The sequence below is a fragment of the Rutidosis leptorrhynchoides genome, chromosome 8 (assembly GCF_046630445.1).
Source record: "Rutidosis leptorrhynchoides isolate AG116_Rl617_1_P2 chromosome 8, CSIRO_AGI_Rlap_v1, whole genome shotgun sequence".
Lineage (NCBI taxonomy): Eukaryota > Viridiplantae > Streptophyta > Magnoliopsida > Asterales > Asteraceae > Rutidosis > Rutidosis leptorrhynchoides.
In genome coordinates, this window is record NC_092340.1 from 369332612 (window position 1) to 369345795 (window position 13184).

The 13184-nt window shown below is 32.7% G+C and overlaps 1 protein-coding gene across 4 annotated transcripts; it reads right to left on the bottom strand.

Annotated features, from left to right (window-relative positions):
- On the bottom strand, positions 1–6440 carry LOC139865048 (paired amphipathic helix protein Sin3-like 4). 4 transcript variants are annotated; one of them, XM_071853601.1, is made up of 21 exons: positions 6205–6440; positions 5909–5948; positions 5477–5632; positions 5224–5386; positions 5046–5144; positions 4830–4952; positions 4677–4749; positions 4409–4545; positions 4054–4129; positions 3612–3880; positions 3385–3518; positions 3005–3120; positions 2443–2697; positions 1784–2364; positions 1594–1688; positions 1373–1511; positions 1099–1251; positions 850–1013; positions 665–776; positions 342–546; positions 1–214 (listed from the first exon to the last, which is right to left on the bottom strand). In XM_071853601.1, exons 2-20 carry the CDS (start codon positions 5944–5946, stop codon positions 367–369), a joined length of 3063 nt encoding a protein of 1020 aa, XP_071709702.1. In that variant the 5' UTR covers positions 5947–5948; positions 6205–6440; the 3' UTR covers positions 1–214; positions 342–366. The 4 variants fall into 4 exon arrangements, with proteins under 4 accessions (XP_071709702.1, XP_071709704.1, XP_071709703.1 ...); XM_071853603.1 differs by having other exon boundaries at positions 4677–4731; positions 5218–5386; XM_071853602.1 differs by having other exon boundaries at positions 3612–3868; positions 5218–5386.
- Positions 6441–13184: the final 6744 nt, after the last annotated feature.

A 13184-nucleotide genomic window follows, 5' to 3' on the forward strand; every position in this document is an offset into this window, starting at 1 on the left:
AACAACAAACAACCGTCTCTGTTTGCAATTTATATAAAATTTCATAAACAAGATCTAAGAAGTTACAAAACAACAAGTAAAAACTGAGACTTTATGCGACAGGTAACAAACAGGTCTCTTATTAAGTTTGTATATGACTGTAAAATAAAGTATACCAGTTGGAGAAATGTTAACTGGCACACCACCTTGTTTGCAATCAAATGTAGCACTAGACCTACAAAAAAAAAAACATATTCCGTATGAATATAAGCCATATTTAGCTTTTGAATATCACAATATACGTTATTAACTTCAAAAGTAATAAATTGTTGATCTTTAAAGAAACCAGAAAGAGTTATTACCTAAATTGACAAATTAAATTGGTGGTTATGTATCCATTTTGGTTGTCATGGATTGAATCCTAGACAGCAGCAGCTTACGGAACTTATCTACTTTGTATGAATAACCATTTGATAGGTCAGCAGGTTCATTCGATGATAAACTGGGACGGTTAATCTTTCTTCCCCTGCGGAGCATATAGTCTTCTGTACCTAAAATATAGGATACCTGACACAGTAGTCGCGCGAGTTAAATATATAAATATTCCAATTAAAAGCATCTATGAAATAAGTAGTCATATATTTTCAAATTACTAAATCTAACATATGATCTATATACAGTTTACCTTATATGTAGGGTAATTTATCTTGCATTCCAAACTATTCATGACTTGTACTTGCTCCATGGCCTGCATCCTTGCTAGATCTTCATCTTCACAAGCATTTTTTCTTTTATTTCTGCACAAGATATTACATTAAAGCAAATCATATGTCTTCATAAGCAAACGGTACACTTTCTAATGCTACATACCTCTTCAAGAAAATCTTGGTTTTCTTTTTTCCATGAACAGGAGGGCTTGGATAGGGTGCAAAAGCCTGATCAATCGGAAAGGGATGTGGTTCTGAGGGCTCACGCCCCAAATCCATTAGCCGTATAGTCAACCGCGTTTGACTATTAGTTTCTGGTATCAGTGACTGTAATGACACATAACACATTAAAGAAAGAAAAAAAAGAAAGATAAAAAATGGTATAATAAATAACTAATAACATTCTGCTTACATGCTCAAATCTATAAATGTTATCATCATGGACAATCACTCTGGCATTTGCTTTATAGAGTTCATCCACGAAATTCTCGGGATTTCGCATATGTTCGTATGCATAGAGATGGATAAGTTTGTCATCAACCTCATCGGTAGCGATTGCTAGCAGCTGTGGAATCAAAATAATATGACATTATAGATTTATTCGTGTAATAATAGATAAAAGACTATTTTTATAATTCAAAAAATATAATTTTGAACAAGTAAATGATGGTAAACGAGCATATAACCTGTTTAGAAAGATTGTAGATCAGCTTGTCTAATGTGAAGACAAAAAAGGACCAAGTTCCAAGAACCGTTCGACATTCATCTTCATATTTTGAACTTTCAACATCACCACCAAGAAAAGTGTACAGTAGATCCAAGAATCTGAAAGTCCAAAAAGAAAAATCAGAACGATTATATTACAATAATCATAATCATTGAGATACATTAGAAGGCGGGATCAAACCTTATATATGAATCATTAGTCGTTTTGTCATTCGAACCGTTCCATTTATCATTTGCAGATTTTTCTTTCGCCTCTTTCAATCTCGAGTAAAGTGTCTGTTGATTTAAATAAAACCATATATTAAAAAGAAAGAAACAAGATTTGATCAATCGGTAGTTTGTTAAACAGTTTGTAACAATGTGAATCTTACTTGATGGAGTCTAAAGAAAACATAAAAGGAATCAGATCCATAAAAGACCCGAGGGTCATTCCCGTCATTATGTGATACTCCAGGGGCATACTTTGTAATTGGTTTCACTGTTTCTAGAAACCGTTCTTCTGCTTCAACTTCACTCTCGGCCTTGTTATCATGCGCCACATCATCAGGTTTGCCATTTTCACTGTCACATGATGACCTAAACGATGCAAAATTATCTTCTTCAAAATCTCTATTTGGAGATAATTCACCCTCCTCTTTTTCTGCATCTTTTGGGTGAGAATCGTCTTCTTTAACAACGTTAGTTTTTGTGACATCATGACGAAGTGGAACATTGAACATAGGTTCAACAAAGGTTGTCCAGATCATCATGCATTTATCGAACTGTTCAAGCGTGCAATTTTCTTGAATGTAATATTTCAAAATCTGATACATGTCTTCATGAACACTCAAATCACAATACTCAAATTCTTGATGTGGTGAAGTGATTTCTCTTCTACTGAATGAAAAATGACGATAACTAATTTCCTCTTTAGATGTCACTTCACTGATTTCTTTAATTTCCGCCAACAATGCTGAAATTAGAAAGAAAATGAATTATTATAAATGTTAAAGCAAATAACTTTTATAACTGTACTATTAAAAGTAATTACCTTTAGTACTCAAACTCTTTTGATCCTGCTGTTTGAAATAAAAACTGCGATGATCGAGAGACTTATGATAGTTTTTGGCATATATATCTGCCCAAACCTTATTAAAATCATAAAGACACATTTCCCATTCCTCTTCTTTCTGCTTCAGGCGAGTTAATATAACAGGCAGAGCAACAGATTCGTTCCTTTTTAATAAATCAATGACATCAAGCCCATTATCTCCATATAAACGTTCTATGCATCTCAAATGTAAAACTGAACAAAATTAACAGAAGAAAAAAAAAACAGTCAGCATGAGTTCGTAAATATACATGGCAAACTGGATGGGTCGACTCAAGTCAAAACAAGTAATTCAAAACAGGTTGGGTTGACCCAAAGCACATATTTCCTAAAAAAACAAAGCAAGAAGTATTACAAATTGCATTAAATTTTAGACTTTAGGGGCCTGCAACCCATATGACCCACCTTTAAGTAAACCTAGTCTATTTCATCCCACTCACAGTAAATTGGGTTGAAATTGCTATGTTTAACGAATCAGTGTTCGGTAATGCATTTTTATTACCTGTAAGAGGTTTCTCATCACGTTTTGCGTTGTCTGTCTTGGTCAAGTTATTAAGTCGTTTTTCAACACGTTTTGCTGTTGCTTTCACGGATTCTAATAACATCTCCAGCTCATACCTGACATAAATATATTAATTATTACTTAATACCACCTAACAGCAAACAGTAATCAACTGATCTTGTGAAAGGTATGTATCCTTTTTAAAAATTTATATATAGAGAATTGCACAAAAGGTAACAGAATCTAGTCTGACTTCATATGGAGTAACAAACTTTGTTTAAAGCAAAAGAGAGTAGTGATTTTTATATCAGAATAAAGTTTATCACCTTTTAAGCAATTTATCATATATAAATACAGAGGCTAAATTTTACATAGCATACCTATCATCTTCACATCGAAATAAGGTCTCTTCATACTGATTTTTACGCATATGTTTGAAAGAATAATCCTCACTACCAGAAGTAACAGACACCCAACGATCATTTAACACCTCAGCTCTTTTGGGAATCCGATACTGCATCAAGAATATTGTGCCAAATAAAAAAACAATTTAGCAAATATGGTAAGACATAACGGGTTCAATGTATAAGATGTAATGATTAATTACATTTTTAGGCAAAAGACGGTAGCTAGGAGTGCAGTTTACACAGTTAGAAAGGTCTAACTCATGAATAGGTTTTGCATATTCATCCTTTTTTGAAAGTAAAGATCTCTTGAATCCAGATACACTTTTACTTCCATTGGTGGACCGATCTCCATACTTGTTTTCATGAGATCTTTCCACATCATCGCTTACATCATCACGATCTCGATCATGATCCTCTGACTTCAAAGATCCCGGTAACTTTCCACTCCTTAAAGAACCTGACAAAAAATCTACTTAAAATAACTTCACATGTCATGTAGTCAAATAGTCAAGATCCTGCTAGAGATGCTTGTCTGCGTAAATAATATAAGCAAACATCCAAATATGACCTGTAATATTGGCTAAAAATCTTGAAAACTCATAAATAATAGAATCTCTTACATACAGTTTCAATGATGCTTACCATTCCTCTCATAACAATCAATGAACTCATCGACTTCTTCCATAACATCTGGATAACCTCCAAGTAATTTACTCACCTAACGACAATAAAGGGTTTTTCAGTTAGCATATTGTGTGATATAAATAATCCAAAAATGTACCTTTTTAAATGTAAAGTGTGTGACAACGCGCAGAATGTGCTTTTCAAAAAAAAAAAAAAAAAAAAAAAAAAACAACAGCAACGCGCAGAATGTCAATAAAAAGACAAGGTTATGCAATATATATATAGGTGGAAGGTAATATTTTGATATATGTATAATAGGTGAATATGTGATGATCTTAGTGATGATATGACTTAAGAGTGTACTTAAGCTTACCAGAGTTTGTAATTCTTCTCGAGTGATAACGTCTGTGCAGTAATGGATAATGCACCTTAAAAACCCTTGGTAATCATCTACGTTATGTAATCTTTGCTTCACCATCTCATACAAACGACACACTTGGCCACGCATATCTGCCAATTTTGATTAGTTTAAAAAAAAAAAATACATATAAAACACCTCAACCCATTCACAATCTGTATCTAGATTAACACATGTAGATTGTCATTAATAAGTTTCAGTGTTGTAATAAATTAGGAAATACCTTGAGGAACTAGCTTGCTCACATGATCTTCAAAAGGAGCAGACGATTTCCATTTCTGTGTAATACCATGATTCTATCAATGACAATGTTTACACAAAAAATGTCATAAATTTTCACTTTTTAATATTTATGATTTAGCAAATTTGAAACTACCTTCCCAGAATTATGATTCTTACTGGAATCAACATACAGATTCGATTGTGTTGCTCCAGGAACAGGTAAAAAATTAGTAAACTCCTGGAACAGGTCTGGATCGTTATGAAGAAGAACAGCAACCTGAAATAGACGCCAATCGATTAATCAAAAAGATAAAAAACACCAAGAATATATAAATATATAAAGATATTAAAATACTTATAGATAACAAACCTCCTGGTGAACTTTACTAACAGATTTACTTCCTTTTCTGTACATATTCAAAATATTAAGAAAAGATTTGTACACACGATCTTCACCTCCAAATCGCACCTGCAAACATAAAAGGTAGTTAGACGAAAATTCCCAAAAGGAAATTGTTATAACATTATAGTGTTGTTGTTACCTTAACTTTGTTTACAAATCCAATTGCTTCTTCAAACTCAGGAGTCTTATTTGCTTCTGTGAGTGTGATTTTGTATCCGTTTGGGAGAAAGGTATTAAACCCCAAAATAAGTTTAGGGTGACCTTTAAATAATGCCTTCACACTTTCTATAACACCTGCAGTGTCAATTCTAAAAAAAGACAACCATTACAACTGATCAAAACAAATTTACGCACTATTTTATCGTTACAAATCACATTAACAAACAGTTGACTCAAACCTTTGTGCCTTAAAATCTTTCATTACTTCAAGAAACTCTTCGTATTTATTCGTTTGATCCTTAAACATGTCTTTCACGTTCTTCAGATACGTAAGGGCATCACTGGTCGTCAACTTGTTAGCGCTTCCACCACTCATAGCTGGAGCTCGAAACGATCTTTAATCCACAAAATAAGATAAAGAATTCAAACCATTAAGCGTTTATCCAACAACATTCACATATGAAACCCTAAACTAAGAACCTTAGACGTCGTAAACACATGTCCATTCAATAAGCATAATCACAAAAATCTTACTCTTTTTTAAGCCCTAACCAATCACTTCATTCACAATTCATAATAACATTATAAGTACAACCAGATATATAACTCTAAAATCATCATCAAAAATTCAAAATCATTAATTCTTCAGCACAATGTCAAGCATAACTTACGTGTCGCCAGAAACGGCATCATCTCTGGACCTCTTCATCCCTGTTGAAAAAGAATACAATTAACGATTTAATCAAACATACTAAACTTTCAAAAATTTCATAATCCTCAAAATTAACAATCAAATTACCGATCTAAATACAAGATACACAAACAACTATACACATAAACACACGGATCACCGTCTACAATTCATCAAATTTTAGCGTTTGAAACCTTAAATTCAAAGCAAAGCATCTCACAACACAATGTAAACAAATAAAATTAACAAAATTGACCAAATTATACAGAATCTTACCTTCAGAACGCAAACGATCGTTAATTCAGTCACCTCTGTGTGAGAAATTATACATACATGTGTATGTATCTATATACACTTTAGCGAAAGTTTAATTGAATGCAGATACGGAATCGATTATTCTGTAGATAGATATTGTACATAGGTATATGTGTATTGTGTTAATTGTATATGTAACGACTGTACGAATAAAGAAGATGTATGTATAGGTCTGTAAAAAACACAGTGAGTGTGTGTTTTGTTTACCGGAGAAGAAAATGGGAGTAGAGAGCAAAGATGGTCCAGTTGACGTTTTTTATTAGTGTATAAACCGGCTGACTTGGTGACCGGTGAATGCCGGTGACGTGAATTACCTGATAGTACTTTTTATTTTATACAATAAAAATTGAATTAAGGTTTGACTTTGGTAAATCGGTGAGTTTTGTAATTTTGTACTCCGTAAGTATTTTTTTAGGTTTTAAATTTTTTTAGGTTTTAAAAGCGGTGCCTCGTTTCAGTTACATCGGATTGTCGTTTTGCGTTTACGTTTACACTACAAACGGTCCCTCAACTTCGGCTCAATTTACACAACGGCCCCTCAAGTTTACACTTCTTCAGGGGTAGAAAGCGTAAATATATAATTTTATTAAAATAAAAAAAATTAATTCCACCCGAATTTTTAACGGGCCCTATCTTCTCGCTCGGTGGTAGTTAAATTTTTTCGAGACCACCGTTCAACTCGAAAAAATCAGAGGAACCTAAGGGGCTAACTATACGCGAAACGGACATCGTTAAAAAACACTAGATAACGGGCCCTATATTCTCGCTCGGTGCGAGTTAAATTTTTCAGAGACCACCATTTAACTCGAAATAATTTTACGAACACGATGCGACTAACTATACGCGAAACGGACATCTAAAAAAAACACTAAATATTTCGAGCTATATTACATACATATACATACACGTCCAACAAACAACCCAACCTACTAGATATATTAGGTACCAAACAACGTATATCCAAATTCGACCGCGCGTCGAATACAACAGCAGCAACGCGCGGTCGAAATTTTTTTCTAGTTATTTACTATTAGGAGTACTATATTTAGAGATAAGGTACTCAATTATTTAAATTTTTTTAACAGCGAGATCACTCGAGATTAAGTGATTAACCACCTACGCGTTCATCTCCTTCAGTTGTATAACCCGCCCTAAACTGTTGTCCAGAAAATCCGGCCCAATCTGAGAGCATGGATGGTAGAACCCCCTCTCCCCCACTGCCCACACTACGCGATGTGTAGAAGGCACCCTTGAGTGAAATTCAATGATAAAGGGCCCACGAAAGTCAAACTACCGACCTCTCACTAAGAGAGACAAGTCATTACTATATGAGCTACAACACAAAGTTATTTAATAACATGTCACAAAATAATTATCTCTTAGTAAAAAATAGTAACTACTTCGTAAAAGATCAATGAACAACGCATTTACTCACATTTATTAATTTGAATCATTTATATTTAAAAAAAAATTAATTAAACTTATTTTAAATATAAGTGTATAATATATATTTATCATATTTAACTTAAGTCTAATCCCCTACATCACATAAAGCGTGCCTGCTTACAGCCACGTGTCATCCCCAAATCAACCCTATTAATCATTATCCACGTGTTAATTCTCTGATTAATCATGATTATTTCAGTTAATTACGATAAATTTACACGCGTCCTTCTAAAACCCGTCATTAACTGTTAGCTTAACAAAATACGCAGAAGAAACCAAGTCTCTCTCTCTCTCTCTCTCTCTCTCTCTCTCTCTCTTAAAATTCCAGTACCCCAAATCGTAAGCATCGGCGATTATGGCCGGCCACCGATGCAATAAACTCCGCCGTTAACACCAATTAATCCGTTGCGTTTTTCTCTACAAAACCGTACAAATTTTGTAGACTAACACCAGATTCTTCAATGGCGGAAGTTCATAATTTGTTTAGGTTTCGCTGCAATAGGATTACGATCAAATAATTAGGGCTTCAAAACAAATCGAGAAGTACACATAATCAAAAGCAAATGCTATCATGAATCATCGAATAACAGTTTGTTCCTTCCAAAATCAGCGATGATCTACAGGTATGTTACCTTAATATAGTAATCAAATGTTTTTATCATCTTTGAATTGCAGTTTTGTTTGAGATGTAATAATCAATTTTTGTTATTTACGTTTTCGTGCAGGTAATCGATTTGGTCATAATCAAATATTCAATTGTTTTGATCGAAATAGGTATTTTAGGTTTTCCGTTTCTTTTTTCAATTTTAACCAGTATTGGCAGTACGTGTATGTTTTTGTTATTGATTATTTATTGAATTACTTTTATAAATAAATAGGTATGATTCGTGACACGATCATCAAATTTACAGTTTTATAATATGGCCAGAAGTTTAGATCATCTCTTAACGTGTGTAAATTCACTACACCACTCACCACTTAGACATACAAATCAAAATGTTTAGCAATTTATAGCAAAAAGGCTGAAATATTTTACTGAAGGATTTATGTGTTTATACATTTGGTTTTATAAATTTATTATGCAATTTTTCTATATTATTATTTGCTGGATATTTAATGCCATTTTATAGCATATGTGAATGTGTGAATGTGACGTCTCTTTGCAGTTTTTTGACTTCACAATGCTATTGTTGCTATATGGTTACATGTGCACATTCGATGATCTAAGATGGAAAGGAACAGGGCCCCTAAATGTTACGGAGTATATGCAAGCATGTGAATGTTATTGGAAGAACATTTCTTATTGGATAAAAGTTTTAGACAATGAGCACAACTGGCCTTCTGAAAGCTCGCTACTTTCAGAGGATGAACGCTTTGGACTTTGGTTTGTATTGATTACAGAATGAGTGGGATGGGTATGGTAAAAAAGGATCGTTTTGAACTGGTCATCTTAACTTGAAACAAGTTTTACATGTTTAGTGTCATATAACTTCCACAATAATGTAGTAGTTTTGATTGTTCTTATTGCACTTAATACACTTTATAAATATTTGTTTTAGTGTCACATTAACGACTGACCTTAACCATCAATCCTAACTTTGTACACTACTATAACCTTAGCTAACCACTAACCAGTAATCTAAAAGCTTATATATCAGTAAACTCAAGTATATTATATTAAGATTAAAAGTGTTATAGTCGTTTATTTGGACCCCTGACCCATTTCAGTCATGTGGTGTCAAATTGGATATTTGTTATTTTGTACACGTTCATTATGTCGTGTCAAAAGTATTGTCAAGTTTCGATGTTTTAAATATGAGTTTTCAGTGTATTTTGATTAAAGGAGTCATTTTGACTCATTAATATGTAAATGTGTATTATTTGACCCGTTAATATAATAAATGGTCAAAAGATTAAAGAGATTAGCGTAAAGTGCCCAATGTTTAATCTGCTAATCTGGTATAACAGTCTGATTTTCATATGTCAAATTTTTTATACTGTTAATTTCTATGATAATAAGTTAAAAGTTTCATATGAGCATGTTTGGTTTGATAAATGGTGCCTGTTTATCAAAATAGAAGACATTTTTGAGAGTCAAAATGTCATTATTGGTCTTTGATATCTTGGTGAGGATCTGATTATATTATCGATGGAGTATGAGGATTACATGCCTAAGGGTTAAGGATGATTTTGGTTGTATTAATCATTTTTTACGAATTAGTGACAGTTTGACTTTTTATGGTCAAAATGTCAAAGGGATGGGTTTTAATGTTCACGGGCCTCTAAATAATAATTCTGTATATGATGGTATTTTTGTTGCTGCTCTTGAAGGTAGGAAGTTTGCGGTGAAGCTTTTAAGATCCTGTTATGGTGATTTTGAAATTTGTTGGGCTGCTTTGTATCTGGTCAAACTCAATAATAATTGCCACAAAGCCGGATGAGGTAATCTTATATCTTTGTTATGCTGATTTGCATATCATGTTTATTGCCATATCAATACTTGTAAGGAATAATATGCCCACTGTTTATTCTCATAATCTATAGCTTAAATAGTGATAAAGTTAGCTAATTTTAGTAATTACTATTGAAAATGAACATCACATTTTGACCCATTTTGTAAAACTTATTTGACCCATTTTGTAAAATGTTAGTTTGTGTAATAGGTGGTTAGATTGACTATGATACATACATAATAATATGGTTCAGTAACTAGATACTTATGTCGATTTCACATTAGTTTTCCGGATATGTTGGTGCCCTTAATTTTAACATAATAGTTACACCCAAATCAACTACGGCTAATGGGTCACATTTAGTAAAAATAGTATTATTATGCTGACTATTTGCATGACTCAAGATCAGAATTGACTCATGAAGGGTATGAAATTGTTGTAATTGAAGATTCAGATGAAACCAATCTGTTGAGAGATGATTTCAAAACTATAAACGGGTATGTTACTGAACACATTTACCAGACCAAATTTACTTTACAGAGGATGTTGATGTCTGTAATGAGTGGTCTCCTATGAATGGTTTACAAGTCCAGGTGTCAATAATTATGTTGACAACTTATGTGTATCTTAATTCGGGTCTATCATGGGAAGTTGATTTGAGGCAAGCATTTTTTTTAAAACAAATATGTATGTATTGATTAATACTCCGTATTTTTTTTTTTTTTTGCTGGATTGATAATATGTGACGGAGAAGAGAATGTTGCTAAAAGTAGTGAAAACAATGTAATGGACATGTCCACTGGTGGTCGTTCGCTATTGAAAATGCACATGCACTGATGCTTATTGTTGATAAATTTACTGTGCTATTTACTGCCTTAAACAAAGTTGTTAATTTTTTGCCTACTAATATCTGAATATATCGATTTCCTTTTAGGATCAAATAGTATTTGTTTAGACGAGTAAGATTCGATTATTTAGTGCTTAAGAAAACCACTTCTTGCTACTTTTAGCATCAATTCTAGGTACACTCTTTTTATATCTGTTATTTTTTTTTCCCTACAATAGTTGGTTTGGCTTATGGAATTAGTTAAGGTTCATGTGTTAAGAGGGATTTAAATCGGTGGGCTTTTATGTTATCGAAGTTGCGTAATTTATCCATACTATTTGTGGCTTTTGTTCATCTTATATGGTTATTAGTAGGATGGTTAATTCCTTTGGAAAGTTTTCTATTTTTTATAAATGTTTTATTTTATTTACGTTATGAGTATTAAAAAGTTAGCTCTTTAGTGATTAATTGAATAAAAACGTAGTATTTAGGCATGAGAGTGTTATTTAAGTTGGTACTTATGATTGTATATTTGCTGCCCCACAAAACTATCTATAACGATGCGCTTTGTGAGACATATATGCGGGTATAACGGATTATTTATAAGGTATGATTGTATCGATATTCATCAGTTTTGTCGACTAGAGAAACGTATACACGGGTTAGCTGATTGCTTTTACATGAATTTTTATAGTTATGTTGATTAATGTTTGTACTAAATAAGAATGAACGATTTAGTGGATGACATCTATGGACCTTGGTCATACCATGATGTTCAACATGAAATGTCTCGTTCTTATTGATTAAAAACGTTCCATATTAATTGATTTCGTTGCGAGGTTTTGACCTCTATATGAGACGTTTTTTTCAAAGACTGCATTCATTTTTAAAACAAACCATAACCTTTATTTCATAAATAAAGGTTTAAAAAGCTTTACGTAGATTATCAAATAATGATAATCTAAAATATCCTGTTTACACACGACCATTACATAATGGTTTACAATACAAATATGTTACATCGAAATCAGTTTCTTGAATGCAATTTTTACACAATATCATACAAACATGGACTCCAAATCTTGTCCTTATTTTAGTATGCAACAGCGGAAGCTCTTAGTATTCACCTGAGAATAAACATGCTTTAAACGTCAACAAAAATGTTGGTGAGTTATAGGTTTAACCTATATATATCAAATCGTAACAATAGACCACAAGATTTCATATTTCAATACACATCCCATATATAGAGATAAAAATCATTCATATGGTGAACACCTGGTAACCGACATTAACAAGATGCATATATAAGAATATCCCCATCATTCCGGGACACCCTTCGGATATGATATAAATTTCGAAGTACTAAAGCATCCGGTACTTTGGATGGGGTTTGTTAGGCCCAATAGATCTATCTTTAGGATTCGCGTCAATTAGGGTGTCTGTTCCCTAATTCTTAGATTACCAGACTTAATAAAAAGGGGCATATTCGATTTCGATAATTCAATCATAGAATTTAGTTTCACGTACTTGTGTCTATTTTGTAAATCATTTATAAAACCTGCATGTATTCTCATCCCAAAAATATTAGATTTTAAAAGTGGGACTATAACTCACTTTCACAGATTTTTACTTCGTCGGAAAGTAAGACTTGGACACTGGTTGATTCACAAACCTATAACAATATATACATATATATCAAAGTATGTTCAAAATATATTTACAAAACTTTTAATACATTTTGATGTTTTAAGTTTATTAAGTCAGCTGTCCTCGTTAGTAACCTACAACTAGTTGTCCACAGTTAGATGTACAGAAATAAATCGATAAATATTATCTTGAATCAATCCACGACCCAGTGTATACGTATCTCAGTATTGATCACAACTCAAACTATATATATATTTTGGAATCAACCTCAACCCTGTATAGCTAACTCCAACATTCACATATAGAGTGTCTATGGTTGTTCCGCAATATATATATAGATGGGTCGACATGATAGGTCGAAACATTGTATACGTGTCTATGGTATCTCAAGATTACATAATATACAATATAAGTTGATTAGGTTATGGTTGGAATAGATTTATTACTAACTTTCACGTAGGTAAAATGAGTAGTTTTTATCAATCTTGTTTTACTCGCCATTTCTTCGTTTCTAATCCGTTTTGAGTGATTCCAGTGGCCACAGTTTCGTATTGAACTTAAATTTA

What these genes read in the sequence shown, in the direction of transcription:
- LOC139865048 (XM_071853600.1), bottom strand. Translation starts at nt 5,946, where the DNA reads ATGAAGAGGTCCAGAGATGATGCCGTTTCTGGCGACAC. An exon ending in GAGAAGAATTACAAACTCTG is followed by an intron (nt 4,130 to 4,408) that starts GTAAGCTTAAGT and finishes TATTGTCGTTAG; the next exon opens with GTGAGTAAATTACTTGGAGG. An exon ending in ACATTTATAGATTTGAGCAT is followed by an intron (nt 1,014 to 1,098) that starts GTAAGCAGAATG and finishes GTGTCATTACAG; the next exon opens with TCACTGATACCAGAAACTAA.